This window comes from Carcharodon carcharias, chromosome 18, assembly GCF_017639515.1.
Source record: "Carcharodon carcharias isolate sCarCar2 chromosome 18, sCarCar2.pri, whole genome shotgun sequence".
Lineage (NCBI taxonomy): Eukaryota > Metazoa > Chordata > Chondrichthyes > Lamniformes > Lamnidae > Carcharodon > Carcharodon carcharias.
Window position 1 is genome coordinate 2,181,314 of NC_054484.1, and position 25,599 is coordinate 2,206,912.

General features: G+C 43.4%; 1 protein-coding gene across 1 annotated transcript in view; it reads right to left on the reverse strand.

The window, feature by feature from the left end:
• The window catches only part of LOC121290902 (ubiquitin-associated and SH3 domain-containing protein A-like), a 247,238-nt gene that overhangs the window by 172,820 nt on the left and 48,819 nt on the right, over window positions 1-25,599 (reverse strand). The window contains exon 3 of the mRNA XM_041211939.1: window positions 18,523-18,709. Within this exon, the coding sequence (XP_041067873.1) occupies window positions 18,523-18,709 (187 nt within the window). The remainder of the gene's footprint in view (window positions 1-18,522; window positions 18,710-25,599) is intronic.

A 25,599-nucleotide genomic window follows, 5' to 3' on the forward strand; every position in this document is an offset into this window, starting at 1 on the left:
AGACAAGTACCACACTCACACAAAGTATTAAAACATCAGCATGAGGGCCTGAAATATGTGGGTTTATTTACAAATGTGAAAGGAATATTAACAAACAACAACAAGCAACTCACCCATGTGTCCCTCCTGGTGACTACTGTGGAGTATTTTTAGCATGTTGACAGGAGCTCTGACACAGTTCTCCTCCCTCGCTTACTGCTGCACTGGAGAGAAGCAGCTGAATTGCCACCTCCCTTGCCCTGGATGACCTCAGCAGGCGTCGTCTGTGCAGCTGAGGTCTTGAGTGCCGGTCACTTGAGAAGATTCCTGCTGAGTGGCAGGAGGATCTTCTGTCATCTGGCACTGGACAAGGACAGTGTCAAAGGCGGATGGACGGAGGAGATGCTGCTCCCATCAGAAGTGCCCTCAGAGGTATTTCCTGATGATGGCAGTTGCTGCTTACCCTCTGCCACTAGGAAGTATTTGGGTGTGCACTTTCGATGCCTATGATATACAAGGCTATCAGTCTAGTGTTGGAAAATGGGATTAAAATAGTTAGGTACTTGTTTGACCGGTGCAGACTCAATGGGCCAAAGGGCCTTTTTCTGTGCTGTAGACCTCTATAACTCTATGACTCTATGACCATTTGGCAGGGGGCACCAGCCTGTCCTATTTCCAGGAGTTTGGTCAAATTCCCAGCTCCCTTGTCGCCTTGGGTCTGTGCCCCTGAGCTCAGAACCAGGGCAATGATGTGCAGGTCGGAGTGCATACTGATGGGTCCATCTGTAATACACTTGGTTTGCCCCTCCAGGACAATCACCAGTCTGTCCATGGAGGAAGATTGGTGCTTTGAAGAATGGATGATAGCAACACACATGGCCTGAATGGACACCTCCACAGTCTGCAACCTCTGTGGTAAATCCGTCAAATCTTCACAGACCTCGCACTGGATATCCAGCATCTGACGTATTACGGATGATTCCAGAGGCTCAACATCCAATTCGTAATCAGACTCTGGATCACCTCAGACACTCCTCTGACTGCCCGAGGACTGCTGCACTACACTCTCCGGCAGCTGCAATTGTGAATGTGAAGTGCCCTCACCAGTGTGTGCATGTCCCCTCTCCGACACAATAATCCTAGCCGAGGTGCCAGTATCTGCCAAGGTGCATGGTGCAGAGTGGGGATGTGATGCTGCATCCTCCCAGGGTTTTTCCTCTCCTTGGAGGGGAATGGCGGCTTGGCTTCTGGAGGAAGGTGATCTGAAGAGGCTTCTCCTGTGACAAAGCAACGTAAGTAAAGGGGTTAGTGGGTATCACAGACCTTGCTACATCAGCGCTATGACAATACACTCAGCAACTGTACTCATGTCCAGCATGAGAGGTGGGACTCTGCAGACACAATGCGCACTTGAACAATAATCTGAAGCTTCAGGTGATGAAGCTTGTCAGGGTTTGAATGTCTGAACGATATTAACAAGCTTCACTGAATCATGCTGAGCCTCTATTAACCTCCCTCTTGCCCTCTCCCCTTCTATCTGATTGAGCCTTTTGCCATTTCATCAGACCCAGGTCTTCCTCTAATCTCACCTCTGCCGATACGCCTGGGGGACTCTGTTTGTGAGCGTCAGCACCTCCTCTTTGAAAGGACTCAGTAGGCCAGGTTTGGAATTCCCCCGCCTGTACAGGCCTGCTCCTGGGCATTGTGGGTTCGCTTCTTCTGAAAAGATGTGTAATAATGCACTCATTAGCAATTTCAGCTTATTTAATGGCATGCTGCCTACCCTTTATTAGTAAAGTGTGTGCCATCCTGGAGGCTGTCCTCATCCATCATATGCACGTTCTGCCAACCACCCATCCTACAACTGGACCAAAACTTTCAAAGCACAATGTCATCATCCATTACAGCTGTACCCTTGTTGCATCCTGATGCCTTTGAGGTCCAGCCAAACTTACTTTCCTCCTGCATTTGCGAGCTCACCCTGTAACACACTGGAACAAGATTGCACATGTACTGGCCCTGGCCTTTTCTGCATTGGAACAATGTCCACCTAACAAGCACAATACTGCTGACCTCCTTGACTACCTTCTCCAGGGCTGCATGTGTCTGGCTCGGCTTCCTCCTCTTGCCAGGAGTCGGCATCAGCTGCTCATGTGGGTCGGAGACTGCAGTAGGAGGGCTCTGAGTGAGTCCTCATTGAATCTAGGGGCTGGTTTAGCCCTTCTCCTCTGCCTCTCCCCTCACTCCAATGCAGCAGAGATCTCTGGAGGGAAACATTCGACAACTAGACAACTGTTCCAGGCAGAGTAGTGGTAAACTTGTTCAGGTTAAAAAAGGAAGCCACCTCTGATCAGGTTTGGAGACAGTAGAACTCAAATTAAAATGCACTCACCTTAGAAGTCTGCAAACTGCTCAATGACAGATTATCCTGTGGAATTTGAAGCAATCCTACATTTTTTGGGTCCCCTGACACTGATCCATGCCAGGGGGCTCTTTAAAGTACTGGCTGTGACCTAATTCTAGGTCATGGCCAATAACTGCAGAGGCCGGACATCCCGCCATAGTAGTAAGAGATAACAAATGGTTGGAAGCTGTGTTAGACATTTCATTAATCTTGCTTGCTGAAAAACATATACCCAGTAGTATGTGGAGACATTAGATTTGACTGCAGTGAACAATAGCCTGGTTCATCAGTCTGATAAGGGGTAAGAATAGTCACGCTGAATGGCCATTGAGAATGCTTGTTAGCAGGTCTCACAGACAGACAGTCTAACTTATAGCGGATGTTATGGGAGGATGGAACTAATCTGGGAAGAAGATTGAGAAATGATAAGGAAGAGATGAAGTAAGAATATGGCCAGAGTATGTACAAAAGGCTTAAGGGGCTAATGGAGGGTAGATTGACATCAACAGCGGGATAGTTAACCCAAAGTTTAGACAAAGAACTCAACACCTGATAGAGTATTTTGAAATAAAGTAAATCTTTATAAGACCAAAAGGCCTTGTCAATAATCCATCCAGGATAGAATTGGGAGTGTTCATTGTGGTAGGCAGTGAACAAGGACAAGGACTCTGAATCAAGACCCCTGTCAAACATTCCTGAGGAGTTCCAGAAGCTAAGAAGACGTGAACACTGAGAAGAGAAGTGGAAGACGGAAGAAAGAGCTGTTTGTGCATACCAGCCATCCTGTCTGATCTGGACTGGTACTTGTTATTTGTCATGGTTTTATGTTTTTGCTGTGTAACCAGTGTATTATGTTCCATCTTAAACTCTGATCAAAAACTCAACATCCCACCATATTGGCTGGTTGCTGTTGAATCCTGACTGGATAGTGATAACTCTCAAGTAACTTTCTAAGTTTCTTTCTGAGTATCTTTCAAAGATCATAATCTGCACACCTGGAACCATTCTCATAAATCTTTTCTGCAACTTCCCCAATGCCTTCATATCCTTCTTAAATTATGGTGTCCAAAAGTGGGCACAACACTCCATTTGAGGCCGAACCTATATTTTATACAGGTTCATTTAAGGACTTGTACATAAACCCCCAGGACCCTCTGCTCCTGCACTTCCTTTAGAATTGTACCCTTTATTTCATATTGCCTCTCCTCATTCTTTCCACCAAAATGAATCACTTCACACTTGTCTGCATTGAATTACATTTGTCACATGTCCACCTATTTCACCAGCCACTGAACATACTCTTGAGGATTACCTCCTCAAAGCTCACAATGTTTCCAAGTTTTCACACATCTGCAAATTTTGAAATTGTGCCCTGTACATCCAGGCCTAAGTCATTAATATAGTTCAAGAATAGCAGTGATCCTAATACTGACCCTTAGGGAACCCCACTATTTTCCTTTGACCAGACCACAAAACAACTGTTTCCACTTCTCTCTGTTTCCTGTCACTCAGCCAACTTTATATCCATGCTGTTATGATCATTGGCCAAACCCCCAAATTGTTGTTGAGATCCGGTTAGGAACCAATAACAGTTCTTTTAGAGTAGACAAAGACCCTTGCTCAGTGAATCCATAGGGTTTGAACAAACAAAAATAAACTTTACTACACAAGGTCAGAAAGATAAAACAATTTACAATATCTATCCAGTACTCCAATAATCAGGTTAAGTATAAGGCACACGTGAATTAACAGGCAAACTGTGGTTGAACATATCGCATTACACAATAAATTCCAAAGGTGACCAAAACGGATTCCATGGATTTCTCAACAACCCACCCAGATGTCAGTAAACACTGTGAGTTAACAATCTCACTGAAACTCCGTCTCTCTCACAAGGGATTCCAAACTTCTCCTTCGAAGATCTCACCTTGGAATTCTCTCCAAAGGTGGCTCCAACTTGAAGGGCCTCAATGACTGCCCACCTCGCAGGGTTTCAAACTTGTCACCAAGGCTCTGTTCCCCTGGATTCCAAAGTCTGCATTCTAGCACCAACTCACGGGCACAACTTCAGCTGTTCGGCCCCGCCGAGTGGAACACTGCTGCTCCAAAAGAGTACCTTTGCCCCAGCGGCCCGGAACATGGAGTCACCAACATTCTGCTGCCTTCTTGGATCTTCAGGGCTTCATTTGAATCGTCTTCAGTTACCAAACTCGGAAGATGTCAACAACAGCTCACCTCACTGGGTTTTAATCTCATCTTCCAAGATCCCATTCCCCTATATTCCTGGGTATACATGCAAGCACCAAATTACAGACAAATCTTAGGTCCACGGCCATGCTGGGCAGAACCTTTACCCTAATAGTCCACTTCACTTAAAGTATACCTCCTGCAGCCTTTTCTCTAACTTGAAGACTGCTTCTCTGCTGCTTGCATTTAACTGACCTTAGCTGGGACCTGTTTGTGTCCCCTGTCTTTGTCCTTTACCTGGACACTTGCTGACCATAGCACTCCCAGGTTTTCACACTCTTCTTTTTTCTTTATGCGCAGATGCATGGGGCCTGTCATGGGCCCAAAAAATGTGAAGATGAAGAATTGCGCTCCTGCCCGCTCCCAACCTATGCATATGTGGGAAGTCCGAAGACAGCCGGGACTTGGAGTTCCTGATCTCCACGTTCCACAATAAGGTAAGTTTGGGTTTCATAACAATGCTGATGCAGTCCCTTTTATTGCATGAGCTTCAACATTGCCGGCAATCCTGTTATGTGGCTCTTTATCAAACAGCTTTTGGAAGTCCACGTACACCACATTATTCTAATCAACACTCTTTGTTACCTTATCCAAAAACTAAATCAAATTAGTTAAATACAATTTGTCCTTAACTAATCCAAGATGATTTCCTTAATTAATCCATATTTGTCCAAGTGACTGTTAATTTTGTCTAGGATGATAGTTTCTAAAAGCTTTCCCACCATCGAGGTTAAGCTGTAGTTGGGCTTATCTTTGGCAAAGGGGATCATATTTGCAATTCTCTAGACCTATGGCACCATCCCTGAATCTAAGGTGGACTGGAAGATCACGGCCAGTACCTCCCCAATTTTCACTCACTTCCCTCAGTGAGTGAAATTCATCTGGTCCTGGTGACTTATCAGTTTTAAGTGCAGCCAGCATCTAAAGTACATCCTCTTTATCAACCTTTAGCTCATGGAGCCATTCAACTGCCTCCTCTTTCGCTATGACTTTGGCAGCATCTTCTTGCTTGTTGAAGATAGATGCAAAGACCTAATTTAGTATCTCAGCCATGTCCTCTGCCTCCATGATAAATCCCATTTTTGGTCCCTAGCTTGTCCTACCTCCTTTTACCACCCATTTACTATTTATATGCCTAGAGTGGACTTCTAGATAGCCTTTTATGTTAGCTGCCAGTCTCTTCTCATACTCTTCCTTTGCTGCTCTTATTTCCTTTCTCACTCCCTCCTGAAGATTCTATATTCAGCCCAGTCTTACCTCAATTATCAATCTGACATTTGTCATACTTTTTTCTGCTTCATTTTAGGAATCTCGGGCTTGTTTGTCTTAATTTACCCCCTTGTAGAATGTACCTCGACTATGCCTGAACTATCTCCTCTTTAAAGGCAGGCCATTGTTCAATTACAATTTTGCCTACCATTCTTTCATTCCAATTTACCAGGTTCAGATCTGTTCTCACTCTTTTTTTTCATATATTCAATTATGGGATGTGGGCTTCGCTGGCTGGGCCAGCACTTATTGCCCATCCTTAGTTGCCCTTGAGAAGGTGGTGGTGAGCTGCCTTCTTGAACTGCCGAAATCCATGTGGTGTAGGTACACCCACAGTGCTGTTAGGGAGGGAGTTCCAGGATTTTGACCCAGCGACAGTGAAGGAACGGCAATATATATCCAAGCCAGAATGGTGCGTGGCTTGGAAGGGAACATCCAGGTGGTGGTGTTCCCATCTATCTGCTGCCCTCCTTCGAGATGGAGGTGGTTGTGGGCTTGTAAGGTGCTGCCTAAGTAGCATGAGTGACTTCTGCAGTGCATCGTGTAGATGGTACACACTGCTGCCACAGTGCATCGGTGATGGAGGGAGTGAATGCTTGTGGATGGGCCGCCAATCAAGTGGGCTGTTTTGTCCTGGACAGTGTCAAGCTTCTTGAGTGTTGTGGGAGCTGCACTCATCCAGGCAAGTGGGGAGTATTCCTGACTGTGCCTTGTAGGTGGTGGACAGGATCTGGGGAGTCAGGAGTTGAGTTACTCGTCGCAGGATTCCTTGCCTTGGACTTGCTCTTATAGCCACGGTATTTATATGGCTAGTCCAGTTCAGTTTCTTGTCAATGATAGGCCCCAGGATGTTGATAGGGGGGATTTAGCGATGGTAATGCCATTGAATGTCAAGGGGCAACAATTAGATTCTCTCTTGTTGGAGATGGTCATTGCCTGGCACTTGTGTGGTATGAATGTTACTTGCCATCTGTTAGCCAAGCCTAGATATTGTCCAGGTCTTGCTGCATTTCGTCATGGACTACTTCAGTATCTGAGGAGTTGCTAATAGTGCTGAACATCGTGGGAATATCCCCACTTCTGACCTTTTGATGGAAGGAAGGTCATTGATGAAGCAGCTGAAGATGATGGGGCCTAGGGCACTAGCCTGAGAGCTACTGCAGTGATGTCCTGGAACTGAGATGATTGACCTCCAATAACCATAATGTGCTAGGTATGACTCCAATCATCAGAGTATAGAAAAATAGAAAATAGGAGCAGGAGTAGGCCATTAGGCTGTTCGAACCTGCTCCGTCATTCATCATGATCATGGCTGATCATCCAACTCAATAGCCTGCTCCCACTTTCCCCCCATATCCTTTAATCCTTTTGCCCCAAGAGCTATATCTAACTCTTTGAAAACATATGATGTTTTGGTCTTAAATACTTCCTGTGGTAGCGAATTCCACAGGCTCACCACTTTCTGGGTGAAGAAATTTCTCCTCATCTCAGTCCTGAATGGTCTACCCCATATCCTCAGACTGTGACCACTGGCTCTGGAATCCCCCACCATCGGGAAATCCTTCCTGCATCTACCCTGTCTAGTCCTGTTAGAATTTTATAGGTTTCTATGAGATTCCCCCCCTCATTCTTCTGAACTCCAGTGAATATAATCCTAACCGACTCAATCTCTCCTCATATGTCAGTCCCGCCATCCCAGGAATCAGTCTGGTAAACCTTTGCTGCACTCCCACCATAGCAAGAACATCCTTCCTCAGATAAGGAGACCAAAACTGCACACAATATTCCACGTGTGGGCTCATCAAGGACCTGTATAATTGCAGCAAGATATCCCTGCTCCTGTACTCGAATCCTCTCGCTATGAAGGCCAATATTTGCCTTCTTTACCACCTGCTGTACCTGCATGCTTACCTTCAGCGTCTGGTGTACGAGGACACCCAGGTCTCGTTGCACATTCCCCTCTCTCAATTTATAGCCATTCAGATAATAATCTGCCTTCCTGTTTTTGCTATCAAAGTGGATAACCTCACATTTATTCACATTATACTGCATCTGCCATGCATTTGCCCACTCACTCAGCTTGTCCAAATCACACTGAAGTATCTCCTCACAGCTCACCCTCCCACCCAACTTTGTGTCATCTGAAAATTTGGAGATATTGCATTTATTTCCCTCATCTAAATCATTAATATATATTGTGAATAGCTGGGGTCCCAGCACCGATCCCTGCGGTACCCCATTAGTCACTGCCTGCCATTCAAAAAAAGACACGTTTATTCTTACTCTTTGTTTCCTGTCTGCCAACCAGTTTTCTATCCATCTCAATACACTACCCCTAATCCCATGCAGTTTAATTTTACACACCAATCTCTTATATGGGACTTTGTCGAAAGCCTTCTGAAAGTCCAAATAAACCATATCCACTGGCTCCCCCTTATCAACTCTACTAGTTACATCCTCGAAAAATTCCAGTCGATTTGTCAAGCAGGATTTCCCTTTCATTAATCCATGCTGACTCTGTCCAATTCTGCCACTGTTTTCCACGTGCTCAGCTACTAAATCTTTCATAATGGACTCTAGAATTTTCCCCACTACTGATGTCAGGCTGATTGGTCTGTAATTCTCTGTTTTCTCTCTACCTCCCTTTTTAAAGAGTGGGGTTACATTTGCTACCCTCCAATCTGTAGGAACTGTTCCAGGGTCTATAGAATCTTGGGAAATGACCACCAGTGCACCTACTATTTCTAGGGCCAGCTCCTGAAGTATTCTGAGATGTAGATTATCAGGCCCCGTGGATTTAACAGCCTTCAATCCCATCAATTTCCCCAACACCATTTCCCTACCAATACTGATTTTTTTCAGTTCCTCCCTCTCACTAAACCCTGTGTTCCCCAACGTTTCTGGTATGTTATTTGTGTCCTCCTTTGTGAAGCCAGAACCAAAGTATGTACTTAGTTGGTCAGCCATTTCTTTGTTCCCCATTATAAATTCCCCTGTTTCTGAGTGTCTTCACCAATCTATTTCTCTTGACATACCAATAGAAACTTATACAGTCAGCTTTCATGTTCCCTGCAAGCTTAATCAATCCCTTTGTCCTCATTTGCTGAATTCTAAAGTGCTCCCAATCCTCAGGTCTGTTGTTTTTTCTGGCCAATTTATATGCCTCTTCCTTGCATCTAATACTGTCTCTAATTTCCCTGGTAAGCCATGGTTTGGCCACCTTTCCTGTTTTACCTTTTGTGCCAGACAGGAATAAACAATTGTTGCAGTTCATCCGTGCGTTCTTTGAATGTTTGCCATTGCCTATCCACCATCATCCCTTTAAGTAACGTTTCCCAATCCATCATAGCCAACTCGCGCCTCATACCATCGTAGTTTCCTTTATTAAGATTCAGGACCCTAGTCTCAGAATCAACTACATCACTCTCCATCTTGATGAAGAATTCTATCATATTATGGTCGCTCATCCCCAAGGGGCCTCGCATAACTAGATTGCCAATTATTCCTCTCTCATTACACAATACCCAGTCGAGGATGGCCTGTTCCCTTGTTGGTTCCTCAACGTATTAGTCCAGAAAACCATCCGATATACACTCCAGGAATTCCTCCTCTACAGTATTGTTACTAATTTGATTTGCCCAATCTATATGCAGATTAAATTACAGATGTTCCTTAATTGCATGCATCTCTAATTTCCTGTTTAATGACATTCTCAACATCACCACCACAGTTTGGGGGTCTATATACAAACCCCACTAACTTTTTTTGCCCCTTAGTGTTTCTCAGCTCTACCCATACAAATTCCACATCGTCGGAGCTAATATCTTTCCTCACTATTGCCTTAATTTCCTCTTTAACCAGCAATGCAACTCCACCACCTTTCCTTTTTGTCTGTTCTTCCTAAATACTGAATATCCCTGGATGTTCAGTTCCCGTCCCTGGTCACCCTGCAGCCATGTCTCTGTAATCCCGACTATACCATACGTGTTTACAAGTATTTGTACGGTTAATTCATCCACTTTATTGCGAAGGCTCCTCGCATTCAGGCACAAAGCCTTAAGGCTTGTCTTTTTAACATTATTTGTCCCATTCCCACTATATTTCACTGAGGCCCTGTTTGATTCTTGCCCTTGATTTATCTGCCTATCTCTTTTCTTATTCGCCTTTTTGTCTTTTGTTCTTGTCCTTGAAATGATTGATTTTGGTAGGAAAACATCAGAGATACAATATAAAATAAAGAGTACAATTCCATAGGGTGCAGGAGCAGAGGGACCTGCGTGTATATGTGTGTAAACCATTGAAGGTGGCAGAACATGTTGAGAGAGCAGTTAATAAAGCATACAGTATCCTGGGCTTTATTAAGAGGCACATAGAGTACAAAAGCGAGGAAGCTATGATAAACCTGTATAAAACTTGTTCATCCTCAACTCCAGTATTGCATCCGGTTCTGGGCACAACACTTTTGTGAAGGCATTGGAGAGGATGCAGAAAAGATTCACGAGAATGACACCAGGGATGAGGAACTTCAGCTACATTGAAATATTGGAGAAGTCGGGATAGTTCTCCTTGGAGAACTAGATCTGGATGAAGAGAAGGTTGAGAGGAGGTTTGGAGTATTCAAAATCATGGGGGGTCTGGACAGAGTAGATAGTGAGAATCTGTTCCCATTGGTGGAAGGATCAAGAAATGGATGGCATAGATTTAAGGCAATTGGTAAAAGAAGCAATGGTGACATGAGGAGAGGTTTTTAAGCAGTGATCATGTTAGGACCTGGAATGCAATGCCTGGGGGGCGGGGAGGTGGTGGAGGCAGATCCAATTGAGGTGTTCATGAAGGAATTGCATCATTATGTGAAAAGGAAAAACTTGCAGAGCTACAGGGAAAAGAGTGGAGAATGACACGAGGTGAATTGCTCCTGCGTAGGGCCAGCATGGAAACATGATGGGCTGAATGGCTTCCTTGTGTGCAATAATCTTGATTCTGTGGTGGAGAGAAGGTCATTGATGAAGCATACGGTATGCTGGGCATAGGACTGGAGTGTGACTTTGAACAAGAGTGCTGGGAGTTGGGTGAATGAGGGAGTTAGGTGAAGAGGGGAGGGAGGTGCTCTTTTGCTTTTTCTAACGTTTTCACCCTGAAGGAATTGGTTCTTACTCCACTATGGGGAAGGAGCTAGCTGTTTGGTGAGTATCTGGTAAATGGTTAAGGTCTATTCTATTCCTAAGTTTTAAAATGTGATTGACTCTTAATAATGCCCTCTGAACATACAAGGGCAATTAGGGATGGACAATAAATGCTGGACTAGCCAACGATGCCCACATCCCATGAACAAATGCTCGAGGGGCTGAATTGTTTACTCCTGTTCCTATTTCTTATGTTCTTATGAATAAAAAAAAGTACACAAACAGATGATGAGGTTAGTAAAATATATAAAAAAGGAAAATAATTAATTGAATAAGATAATTAAGTCGTTAATTAAAATGCATCGAGGATGACAGGTGATGTGTTACAGCTGCAGGATAAGGAGCTCCTGGATGCCATTGTGATCCAGGGCAAACATGTGAATCTTTGTGGCTCAAGGAGATTCGGCTCAGAGTCATTGAGCTGGAGGCTGAGCTGCAGACACTGCGATGCATCAGGGAGGGGGAAAGTTACCTGGACACTATGTACCAGGAGGTGCTCACACCCTTCAGGATAGGGTCTTCTGTTTTGGCCAGTGGTCTGGGACTGGAGGGTGTGACTGCGAGTGAGACAGGTAAGTGGACCTAGAGGTCAAGAGAACAGGAGTTTCAGCCTCTGCAATTGTCCAACAGGCCTGAAGGGAGCAAAAAGGAATATAGTGGTAGTAGGGGACGGTATAATGAGGGGGATTGAAGGTTCCATTGGCTCTCGGCAGCAGACCTCAACAATAATAATCTCTGGATTATTACCTGAGCCACTAAAAATTGGCACAGGACAAAAAAGATCAGAGAAATGAATGTGTGGCTCAAAAATTGGTGTGGTAGAAATGGGTTCCGGTTCATGGGGCACTGGCACCAGTACTGGGGAAAGTGAGGGCTGTACAATTGGGATAGAAACATAGAAACTAGGAGCAGGAGTAGGCCATTCGGCCCTTCGAGCCTGCTCCACCATTCATTATGATCATGGCTGATCATCCAACTCAATAGCCTGCTCCTGCTTTCTCCCCATACACTTGGATCCCTTTCGCCCCAAGAGCTATATCTAACTCCTTCTTGAAAGCATACAATTCTTTGGTCTCAACTACTTTCTGTGGTAATGAATTCCACAGGCTCACCACTCTCCAGGTGAAGATATTTCTCCTCATCTCAGTCCTAAATGGTTTACCCCATATCCTTAGACTGTGACCCCAGGTTCTGGACTCCCCCACCATCGGGAACATCCTTCCTGCCTCTATCCTGTCTAGTCCTGTTAGAATTTTATAGGTTATTATGCGATCCCCCCTCATTCTTCTGAACTCCAGCAAATATAATCCTAATTGACTCAATCTCTCCTCATATGTCAGACCCGCCATCCCAGGAATCAGTCAGGTAAACCTTCGCTGCACTCCCTCTATGGCAAGTACATCCTTCCTCAGATAAGGAGACCAAAACTGCACCCAATATTCCAGGTGTGGTCTCACCAAGGCCCTGTACAATTGCAGCAGGATATCCCTGTTCCTGTACTTGAATCCTCTGGCTATGAAGGCCAACATACCATTTGCCTTCTTTACCGCCTGCTGCACCTGCATGCTTACCTTCAGCGACTGGTGTACAAAGACAATCAAGTCTCGTTGCACATTTCCCTCTCTCAATTTATAGTCATTCAGATAATAATCTGACTTCCTGTTTTTGCTACCAAAATGGATAACCTCACATTTATCCACATTATACTGCATCTGCCATGCATTTGCCCACTCACTCAGCTTCTCCAAATCACACTGAAGCATCTCTGCATCCTCCTCACAGCTCACCCTCCCACCCAGCTTTGTATCATCTGCAAATTTGGAGATATTACATTTAATTCCCTCATCTAAATCATTAATATATATTGTGAATAGCTGGGGTCCCAGCACCGATCTCTGCGGTACCCCACTAGTCACTGCCTGCCATTCGGAAAAAGACCCGTTTATTCCTACTCTTTGTTTCCTATCTGCCAACCAGTTTTCTATCCATCTCAATACATTACCCCCAATCCCATGCGCTTCAATTTTACAGGATGGTCTACCTCCACCTGAACCATGCTGGGAGCAGTGTTCTAGCAAGCAGCATAACTAGGGAAGTAGAGAGGGTTTTAAGCTAAATATTGAAGGCAATGGATCAAAATTAAGAAGAGTTACTAAATCATCCCAGAAGCAGCTATAAATCAGGAAATGGAAGGAAGGGAGGTACTCAGGAAAATTACAATCACCGGAGAAGTGGTACTGAGTAAATTGTTGGAGCTGTGGGCTGACAAGTGCCCAGGTCCTGTTGGACTTTATCCTAGTGTCTTAAAATAAGTGGCTCATGAGATAGTTGATGTATTGGTTTAAATTTTCCAAAACTCCCTAGATTCCGGAAAGGTCCCACTAAATTGGAAGAAAACAAATATCACTCCTTTATTCAAAAAGGGAGGGAGATAGAAAATGGGAAACTACAGGCCAGTTAGCTTAACATTTGTCATAGGGAAAATGTTAGAAGCTATTATTAAAGAAGCTACGCAGGCACTTGGATAAGTTCAAGGTAATCAGGCAGAGTCAACATGGTTTTGTGAAAGGGATATTATGTTTAACCAAATTATTGGAGTTCTTTGAGGAAGTAACATGTGCTGTGGATAAAGGGGAACTGGTGGATGTTCTCTACTTAAACTCCCAGGAGGTATTTGATAAAGTGCCACACCAAAGGTTAATAGCAGAAAATAAAAGGGGATGGATGGGATGGTTGCCAAATTTGCTGTTAGGTAGGAAAATGAGTTGTGATGATGACATAATGAGGTTACAAAAGGATATAGGTAGGTTAATTGAATGGGCATAGATATGGCCAATGGGGTATAATGTGGGATAATGTGAAATTGTTCATTTTGGCAAGAAGTATAAAAGAGAAGTATATTATCTAAATGGTGAGAGATTACAGTGCTCTAAGATGCAAGTAATCTGGTTTTCTTAGTGCATGAGTCGCAAAAGGTTAGTATGCAGGTACAGCAAGTAATTAGGAAAGCTAATAGAATGTTATCACTTATCATGAGGAGAATTGAATACAAAAGTAGGGAGGTTATGCTTCAGTTATAAAGAGCACCAGTGAGACCACACCTAGATATTGTGTATAGTATTGGTCACCTTAGAGTGGATGTAAATGCATTGGAAGGAGTTCAGAGAAGGTTTACCAGACTAATACCTGGAATGAGCAGGTTGTCTTATGAAGAAAGGTTGGACAGGTTAGGCTTGTATCCACTGGAGTTTACAAGAGTAACAGGCGACTTGATTGAAACATATAAGATCCTGAGGGGTCTTGACAGGGGGGATGTGGAGAGGATGTTTCCTCTTATAGGAGAATCTAGAACTAGGGGTCACTGTTAAAAATAAAGGGTAGTCCATTTAAAACAAACATGAGGTGACATTTTTTCTCTCAGAGGGTCCTGAGCCTTTGGAACTCTCTTCCTGAAAAGTCGGTGGAAGTAGAGTCTTTGAATATATTAGGGCAGAGATGGATAGATTCTTGGTAAGCAAGGGGATGGAAGGTTATCGGGGGTAGTTGGGATGCAGATTTGAGGTTACTATCAGATCAGCTATGATCTTATTAAATGGTGGAGTAGGTTCGAGGGGCTGAATGGCCTACTCCTGCTCTTTGTTCATATGTTCAAATGTTAAGAGTAGAGAAAGAGAAGAGAGAAAAGTACTAATATGGGAAATGATAAACAGACCGTGAGAGGAAGGGATAGAGAGTACAAATCTAACAGTAAATGAACAGATAAGGCTAGAGGTTACACAAATAATAGAACGACAAAACTAAATACACTATGTCTGGATGCACACAGCAATCAAAACAAAACAGATGAACTGAAAGTGCAAATAGAAATAAATAAGTACAACCTGATAGCCACTGCAGAGACATGGCTGCAGGATGACATAGATTGGGACCTGAATATTGATGGGTATGTGACATTTAGGAAGGACAGGAAGTTAGAAAAAGATGGAGGGGTTGCTCTGGTAATTACTGATGGCATTAGCACAATAAAGAGGGATGATCTAAGTTTGAGTAGAGATGAGAAATGATAAAGACAAGAAGTCAATTGTGGGAGTTGTGCACAGGCCCCCTAACCGTATCCACACGGTAGGACAGGGTATAAAGAAATAAATAATTTGAGCTTGTTGGAAAGGTATGCCAATAATCTTGGGGGATTTTAATCTGCAGATAGACTGGAAAAATCAGATGGACAGAGGTAGCCTAGGTGAGGAGTTCATTGAGTGTTTTTGGGATAGTTTCTTCGAACAGCATGTTCTGAAGCTAACCAGCAAGCAGGCTATACTAGAGCTGGAGTTGTGCAACGAGATTGGATTAATTAATGACCTCATAGTGAAGACGCCTCTAGCTGGTAGTAGTCATAATATGATTGAATTTTATAATCAGTTTGAGGCAGAGAATGGATACAAGACTATTATTTTAAATTTAAATAGGGGCAGTTATGAGGGCATAGAAACAGAGTTAGTTAAAGTGAACTGACAAATTAGGTTAAGGGATAGGTCAATCGAGTTGCAGGGGCAGACATTTAAGGGGATATTTCAGATTACACAGAATAGATACATTCTAACGAAAAAGAAAAATTCCAATGGGAGGATCCACCATCCATAGTTAGCTAAACAAGTTAAGGATTGTATCAAAGTTAAAGAAAAAGCATATAATTGGTCAAGGATGCGTGACAGGTCAGAAAATTGGACAGAATATAAAAAACAGCAAAGACTGGCTAAAAGATTAATAAGGAGGAAAAATAGAGTACAAAAGAAAGCTAGCTAGAAATAATAAAACAGCTAGTAAGAGTTTCTATAGATATTTAACAAAGGAAAGAGTGAACAAATTGAACGTTGGTCCTATAGAATGTGAGCCTGGGTAATTAACAATGGAAAATAAGAAGATGGCAGATGAACAGGTATTTTGCATTGGTCTTCACTGTAGAGGATGCAAGTAACATTCTAGGAACAGCTGTAAATCAGGAAATGGAAGGGAGGGAGGAACTCAAGAAAATTACAATCCCCAGGGAAGTGGTACTGAGAAAATTGTTGGAGCTGTGGGCTGACAAATCCCTGGGTCCTGATGGACTTCATCCTGGGGTCTTTCAATAAGTGGCTAGTGAGATAGTTGATGCGTTAGTTTTAATTGTCCAAAATTCCCTTGATTTGGGGAAGGTTCCATTAGATTAGAAAATAGTGAATGTAACTCCTTTATTCTATCTGGGAAGGAGGCAGAAAGCAGGAAACTACAGGCCAGTTAGCTTAATATCTGTCATTGGGAAAATGTTAGAATCTTTTATTAAAGATGTTATTGCTGGGCTCTTAGAAAAAAATCAGGGTAATCAGGCAGAGTCAACAATGTTTTTCTGAAAGGGAAATCATGTTTAACCAATTTAGTGGAGTTCTTTGAAGAAGTAACATATGCTGTGGATAAAGGGGAACCAGTGGATGTACTGTATTTAGATTTCCAGAAGGCACTTGATAAGGTGCCACAGCAAAGATTATTGCAAAAAATAGAAGCTCATGATGTAGGGGGCAACATATTGGCATGGATAGAAGATTGGCTAGCAAACAGGAAACAGAGGGTAGGAATAAATGGATCATTTTCTGGTTGGCAAGATGTAATGAGTCTTGTATCACAGGGACCAGTGCTGGAGCTTCAACTTTTTACAATTTATATGAATGACTTGGATGAAGGGACGGAAGGTATGGTTGCTAAATTTGCTGATGACATAAAGATAGGTAGCAAAGTAAGTTGTGAAGAGGACATAAGGAGGTTACAAAGGGATATAGATAGGTTAAGTGAGTGAGCAAACATCTGGCAAATGAAGTATAATGTGGGAAAGTGTGAAATTGTCCATTTTGGTGTGAAGAACAAAAGAGAAGCGTATTATCTAAACAGTGAGAATTGCAGAGCTCTGAGATGCAGAGGGATCTGGGTGTCCTAGTACATGAATCATATAAAGTTAGTATACAGATTCAGAAATTAATTAAGAAAGCTAATAGAGTGTTATTGTTTATTGTGAGGGGAACTGAATACAGAAATTGAGAGGTTATGCTTCAGTTATGCAGGGCTGGTGTGGCTTCTGTTGCTTATCATGCAAGTAGTTCTGTGTTATAGCTTCATCAGGTTAACACATCATTTTTAGCTATGCATAGAGCTGCTCCTGGCATGCCCTCCTGCACTCTTCATTGAACCAGGGTTGATCCCTGGCTTTGTGGTAATGGTAGAGAGGGGGCTATACTGGAACATGTGGTTACAGTTAGTAGTCTTGCTAATAAGCCACTCTAGGAAATGGACGTTGAAGTTCTCCACCTATTCTTTGCCCTTGCCACCCTCAATGGCTCTTCCAAGTGATGTTTAACAAGGAGAAGCACTGATTCATCAGTTGAGGGAAGGCGGTACGTGGTAATCAGCAGGAGATGTCCTTGCCCATGTTTGACCTGATGCCATGAGACTTCATGGGGTCCAGAGTCAATGCTGAGGACCCCCAAGGCAACTCCCTCCCAACCACATACCACTGTGCCACCACCTCTGGGAGACAGGGTTTACCCAGGGTTGGTGATGGAAGAGTGTGGGACATTGGCTATAAGGATCTGATGAGTATGACCCTGTCAGGCTGTTGCTTGATTACCCTTTGGGACTGCTCTCCCAGTTTTGGCACAAAGCCCCAAATGCTATTAAGGGGATATTTGCAGAATCAGCTAGGCAGGGGTTGCCTTTGTTGTCAGTTGTTGCTGGGTAGATCACCCTGTTTTATTTTGTGTGACTTTTCTGTAATGGTTTTGATACAACTGAATGGCTTGCTAGGCCATTTCAGAGGGCATTTAAGGGTCAACCACATTGCAGTGGGTCTAGAGTCACACGAAGGTCAGACCGGGTAAGGTTGACAGATTTCCTTCCCTGAAGGACCTTAGTGAATCAGTTAGAATTTTAACAACATTCTGGTAGTTTCGTGGTCACCATTACTGAGACTAGTCTTTTATTTCAGATTTATTAAATTAAATTAAGTTCCTCAGTTGCAATGGATCTGAATTCATGTAGTCCAGAGGCCTGGGCAAACGCTCTAGACACTAGTCCAGTACATTGCCATTATACTGCCATTCCCCATTACTCTTGACTCCCTATAGTTGAAGAATTTGTTTATCTCGGTCTTGAATATAAAATGATTGTGACTGTACTAGTGCAGTTTTAAACACAGCGAGTTTGACTATACTAATGCAATATGCATGTCACTGTATCACACTAGGGTAAGTAGCAGAGGAAGCCATTCAACTCAACTAGCCCATCCCTCATTAGAAACTTTAATGTATTTTGCTGGTCATTCCATATTAAAGCTTCTATAAAGGAAACAACTGTTGATATCACATCAGCAATGTTGAAGACTTTTGCTAATATTCCACAGGTAGGAAACTGTCTTACTGTGAAGAAATGGCAGAGAGTAACATGTGGGAAGACTTCGTGTGCTTGATTCCGACCACAATGTTGTTGACTTTTGGTCCAGAATGCCATTAGCTTGTCCCAGAGTGGACCTGATGGACACAGGTACAGAACATACTCTTGTGGGATGAGATCATCTAAAGTGGGGTCGTTCCGGTGAGCAAATACCCTGTTGAAAAAAATATTTTTCATCAGTCTATGTGAGGTGAAACTTCAAATGGATCAGATTGGACAATCTCAATCAAACAGCTTCCATTAACATAGGCAAGGTGGACCCAATGGCCACTGTAAATTCTAGCATCCCAATTGCAAGTGGGGGTTGGGCACCTTGACAATGGAAGTGGGCCATGAATCGACAACTTCACAAAATGTGGAGGCCTGGCCTTTTTCCATACCCTTCCGAGTGTCCTATCCACTTTCAGTGAAGGCTAGTTATGTCTCCAAGGGATCTGTACTGGGGCCTCAGCTTTTCGCTATATTTATAAATAATGAAGATGAACATACAAACATAGGAAATAGGAGCAGAAGTAGGCCATCTGGCTCCTCAAGTCTGCTCCATCATTCAATAATGGCTGATTTGTTTGTGTTTTGAGTTGCACATTCCCATCTACCCCCAATAACGTTTTTGATTCCCTTGCCTAACAAGAATCTATCTACCTCTGCCTTTAAAATATTCAGTGACTCCACCTCCACTGTCTTCCGAGGCAGAGAGTTCCAAAGTCACACAACTTTCTGAGAGAAAAGATTTCTTCTCATCTCTGTCCTAAAAGGGCGACCCCTAATTTTAAAACAATGCCCCCTAGTTCTGGACTCACTCACAAGAGGAAACATTCTTTCCACCTTATTCAAGACCATTCAGGATCTCCAGTGGAAACAAGCCCAGTCTGTCCAACCTTTTTATCATAAGACAACCCACTCATTACAGGTGTCAATCTAGTAAACCTCCTCTGAACCTCCTCCAACACATTTGCATCCTTCCTTAAATAAGAAAACCCAAACTGCACAAAGTATTCGAGAGGCTGTCTCATCAGTGCCCTGTATAACTGAAGCATAACATCCTTAGTTTGACGTTCAATTCTCCTCTTTATAAAAGATAACATTCCATAAGCCTATTTGGTTACATGCTGTACCTGCATATTAACTTATTGTGACTCGTGCTTGAGAACACTGAGATCCCTCTGCACCTTGGAATTCTGCAGCCGTTCTATGTTAAAGTAATACTCTGCTTCTTTATTCTTCATGCCAGAGTGAACATATTTCCCCACATTATACTCCATCTGCCAGATGTTTACCCACTCACTAAACTTATCCATATCCGTCTGCAAACTCATTTTGTCTTCTTCATAACATACTTTCCTACTTAGCTTTGTGTCATCTGCAGTTTTAGCTACCATACCTTCACTCCCTTCATCTAAGTCATTGATGTAAATTGTAAAATGCTGAGGCCCCAGCACAGAGTTCTGCAGTACTCCACTTGTCACATCCTGCCAATCAGACAAAGTCCCTTTTATGTATACTCTCTGTTTTCTGCCAGCCAATCTTCTATCCAGATTAATATGTCACCCCCTAGATCATGTGCTTTTACTTTATGAAGTAATCTTTGCTTCCTGGAAATCCAAGTACAACACATCTACAGGCTCCCCTTTATCCACAGCCCATGTAACTTCTTCAAAAAACTCCAATAAATTGGCTAATAATTTAAATGGAGAAAGAATGAAGAAAACTGCAGCAGAGAGGGATTTGGGGGTCCTCATGAATGAATCCCAAAAAGCAGCTAATAGAGAAGGCAAATGGAATGTTAGCCTTTAGTTCAAAGGGAATGGAGTATAGAAATAGGGAAGTCTTGCTAAAACTATACAAGGCACTAGTTAGACCATATCTATAATACTGTGAACAGTTTTGGTCCCCTCATCTAAGGGGACTGCATTGGAGGCAGTCCACAGAAGGTTCACTAGGTTAATCCTGGGTATGGAGGGATTTTCTTCTGAGGAGAGGTTGAGTAGCTTGGGCCTGTACTCATTGGAGTTTAGAAGAATGAGAGACAAGCTTATTGAAACAAATAAGATTCTTAGGGGGCTTGACAGGGTAGATGCTGGGTGATTGTTTCCCCTTTTGGGAGAGTCAAGGACCAGAGGGATAATCTCAGAGTAAGGGATCACCCATTTAAGACAGAGATGAGAAGGAATTTCTTCTCTCAGAGGGTAGTGAATCTATGGAATTCTTTATGGCAGAGGGCTGTAGAGGCTAGGTCATCAAGTATATTCAAGGCTGAGATAGGCAGATTTTTAATCAGTAAGGGAATCAAGGGTTATGGGGAAAAGGCAGGAAAGAGGAGTTGAGGATTATCAGATCAGCTATGATCTCATTGAATGGCAGAGCAGGATCGATGGGCCGAATGGCCTACTTCTGTTCCTACGTCTTATGGTCTTATGGTCACGTCTTTCGCCATTTGATCCCTTCTCTCCGATATTTAGTTTAAAACCCTCTCTTCTTACCTAGTTATGCGGTTTGCAAGATCACTGGTCCCAGCATGGTTCAGGTGTAACTATCCAAACAGTACAGCCCCCACTTTCTGCAGTACTGGTGCCAGTGCCCCACAAACTTGAATCTGCAACTCCCATGCCAATCTTTGAGCCACGTATTCATCTCTCTAATTTTATGTACCATATGCCAATTTTCACACAGCTCAGGTAATAATCCAGAGATTATAACCTTTGAATGAGGAATGAGGATGAAGGTATCAAACTCGGAGAGAGACTGCGAGGTACTTAAGCAAATTGATATAGGGAGTGACAAGATATTGGAGGTGTTGGCAGGCTTAAAAGTGGACAAATATCCAGGTCTGGATGATTTGTGTCCCACACTGCTGAGGGAGGCAAGGGAGGAGATCGCAGGGGCTCTGACCCAATTTTTAATTCCTCTCTGGCCACGGGGGAGGTGCCAGAGGACTGGAGAACAGTTAATGTGGTTCCACTATTTAAGAAGGGTTGTAGAGATAAGCCAGGGAACTACAGGTCAGTGAGTCTCACATCAGTGGTAGGGAAACTATTGGAGAAAATTCTGAAGGAGAGAATCTATCTCCACTTGGAGAAGCAAGATTTGATCAGGGATAGTCAGCATTGCTTTGTCAGAGGGAGGTCATGCTTAACACATTTGATTGAATGTTTTGAGGAGGTGACCAGGTGTGTAGATGAGGGGAGTGCAGTTGATGTAGTTTATATGGATTTCAGCAAAGCCTTTGACAAGGTCCCACATGGGAGACTTATAAAGAAGGCAAATGCACATGGGATACAGGGTAATTTGATAAGGTGGATTCAAAATTGGCTTAGTTGTAGGAGACAGAGGGTGATGACAGAAGGATGCTTTAGTGACTGGAAACCAGTGTCCAGTGGTGTACCACAGGGATCTGTGCTGGGTCCCCTATTATTCGTCATTTATATAAATGACATAGATGACTATGTGGGGATTAGGATTAGTAAACTTGCAGATGACACAAGATTGGCCGGATGGTTAACAGTGAGGTTGAGTGTCTTGGGCTAGAGGAAGATATACACGGGATGGTCAAATGGGCAGATAAGTGGCAGATGGAATTTAACCCTGAAAAGTGTAAGATGATGCACTTTGGAAGGAGTAATTTGACAAGGAAGTATTCAATGAACAGCATGACACTAGGAAGCTCTGAGAAACAAAGGGACCTTGGCGTGTGTGTCCATGGATCTCTGAAGGCGGAGGGGCATGTTAGTGGGGTGGTTAAGAGGGCATATGGAACACTTGCCTTTATCGATCAAGGCATAGATTACAAAAGTAGGGGGGTCATGTTGGAGTTGTAGAGAACCTTGGTTGGGCCACAGCTGGAGTACTGTGTGACCGCCACATTATAGAAAGGATGTGGTTGCACTGGAGGGGGTGCAGAGGAGATTCACCAGGATGTTGCCTGGGATGAAACATTTATGAAGAGAGGTTGGATAGACTTGGGTTGTTTTCGCTGGAGCAGAGAAGACTGAGGGGCAACCTGATCGAGGTGTACAAGATGATGAGGGACATGGACAGGGTGGAGAGGCAGCATCTGTTTCCCCTAGTTGAAGGGTCAGTCACAAGGGGATAAAAGTTCAAGGTGAGGGGCAGGAGGTTTAGGAAGGATGTGAGGAAAACCTTTTTTACCCAGAGGGTGGTGACAGTCTGGAAAGCAATGCCTGGGAGGGTGGTGGAGGTGGGTTGCCTCACATCCTTTAAAAAGTACCTGGATGAGCACTTGGCACAATATAACATTCAAAGCTATGGGCCAAGTGCTGGTAAATGAGGTTAGGTAGGTAGGTCAGGTGTTTCTCATATGTCGGTGCAGACTCGATGGGCCGAAGGGCCTCTTCTGCACTGAGTGATTCTGTGATTCTGTGATTTGAGGTTCTGCTTTTTAATTTGGTGCCTAGCTCCTCATATTCTCCATGCAGAACTTCTTTCCTTGTTCTACTTATGTCGTTGGTACCTACAAGGGCTATGACAACTAGATCCTCCCCCTTTCACTGCAAGTTCCTCTCCAGCCCTGAGCAGATGTCCCAAAACCGGGCACCGGGCAGATAACATAGCCGTCTGGACTCCCACTCTTTGCTGCAGAGAACAGTGTCAATCCCCCTCACTATACTGTCCCCTAATCCCACTACATTCCTTTTTGCTTCCCCCAACTTGAATGGCTTCCTGTACCATGGTGCCATGGTCAGTTTCCTCATTTAGCCTCAGCTCATGCTCTCATCCAAACAAGATGAGAGAACCTTAACCCTATTGGACATTTGCAGTGACTGACAGACCTACTCTTCTGGGTCCCCTTACCTGCTACAGCCCCCGTCCCTGACCACTCACCAAATCAGAAGACCCTATCCTAATGGTGTGACTGCCTCCCGGTACAAAGCATCCAGGTAACTTTCTCCCTCCCTGATGTGTCGCAGTGTCTGCAGCTCAGCCTCCAGCTCAATGACTCTGAGCTGAAGCTCCTCAAGCTGCAAACACTTACTGCAGACGTGTTTGACCTGGATCACAATGTTACCCAGGAGCTCCCACATGCTGCAGCCTTGACACACCACCTGTCCTGCCATTCTTAATGTGTTTTAAATAACTACTTAATTATGCTAATCACTTACTTATGTTGCTTTTTAATATATTTTTGTACCTTTACCACCAAGTTGTGTGCTATTTTAAACCTTAGGGATGGAATAGAACTTACCCACTTACCAGATACTCACCAAAAAGTGAGCTCCTTTCCCTGTAGTAGAGCAGAAACCAATGCCCACAGGGTGAGAAAGATAGAAAAACAAAACAAATACCTCCATCCCCCCCCTTTCACTGAACTCCCCCCTCACCAAACTCCAAGTTTTCACTCAGTGACCTCAGCTACACTTTATCTAATTTTGCTGAAAACACTAAATCAGGTGCCACAATAAATAATGTAGATTGGAGTTGAACATTACAAACTGACATTGATCAATTAAGTGAGTAGACAAAACTAGTGTTGAAAAGGGAGGTGATCCACTTTGGACACAAAAAATACAGACCAGAGTGTATTTTAAAAGGTGAGAAGCTATGAACTATGGAGGAGCAGAGGGAGTTATGGGATGAAGCACAGAAATCATTAAAAGTTTGTGAAAGCAAACAACGATTTGCATTTATATAAGCACATTTCACAACCTCAGGACATCTCAAAGTGCTTTAGCATTTGAACTATATTTGAAGTGCAGCCACTCTTTTAATGTCGGAAACACAGTAGTCTATTTGTACACAGCAAGGTCCCACAAGCAGTAATCTGATAATGGCCAGGTAATCTGTTTCAGTGCTGTTGTTTGAGTAATAGATATTGGCCAGGGCACCAGGATTACCTCCCCTGTTCTTCTACAAAGTAGTTTCCTGAAATCTATTCCACGTTTGAGAGCAGAGAAAGGCTCGGTTTAACATCTCATTTGGAAGGTGGCACCTCCAATAGTTCAACACCCCCTCAGTACTGCATTGGGAGTGTCATATTAGATTTTCCTGCTGAAATTTTTGAAATGGGATTTCATTGCACAACTTTCTGACTCAGAGGCGAGGGTTGCCACTGTGCACCACATAATGTATAAGTGGGCAGAGGATACTGGCGAGCATTTGTTTTCAGACTGCATTGAAGTGTGCAGTGGTGGCCCCCCCCAGGGATCGATGTTGGTACCCGCTATTCTTTATGATACTTACATCGGATTATATAGGATTCACAGCACAGAAACAAGCCATTGAGCCTAACCAGTTCATGCTGGTGTTTATGCTCCACTTGAGCCTCCTCCTATCTTTCCTCATCTAAATCTATCTGCCTAACTCTCTATTCGCTTCTCCTTCATATCCTTGTTTAGCTTCCCCTGAAAAGCATCTATACTACGCCGTGAAGAATTTTCTTCTGAATGCCCTATTGGATTTCTTGCTGACTGTCTTATATTGATGGCCTCTAGCCCTGCCCTTCCCCACAAGTGGAAACGTTCTCCCTGTATCCACTCTATGAAAACCTTTCATCATTTTAAAGACTTCTATTAGGTCATCCCCCAGTCTTCATTTTTCAAGAGAAAGGAGACCCAGCCTGTCAATCATTTCCTGATATGTAAACCCGTGCATATTTGATATAATTCTTGCAAATACTCTCTGCAACCTCTCCAGTACCTCCACATCCATTTTATGTATTGCATCAGAACTACACACAATACTCTGTGTGTTATCTAACCAATGTTCGATAAAGATTTAGTATAAGTTCCCTACTCCAGAAATAAAACCCAGTTTTTGATTTGCCTTTTTATGACCTTGTGGTGAATTTTTCATTAATTGATGTGCTTAGGGGAGGTGATGATGTAGAGGTATTATTGCTGAATTAGTAATCCATGGGACCCAGGGTAATGCTCTGGTGGCCTGGGATTGAAACCTGCCATGGCAGATGGCAGAATTTGAATTCAATAAGAAAAATCTGGAATTAAAAGTCTGATGATGACTATGAAACCATTATCGATTGTTATAAAAACCCATCTGGTTCACTAATCTCCTTTAGGGAAGGAAATCTGC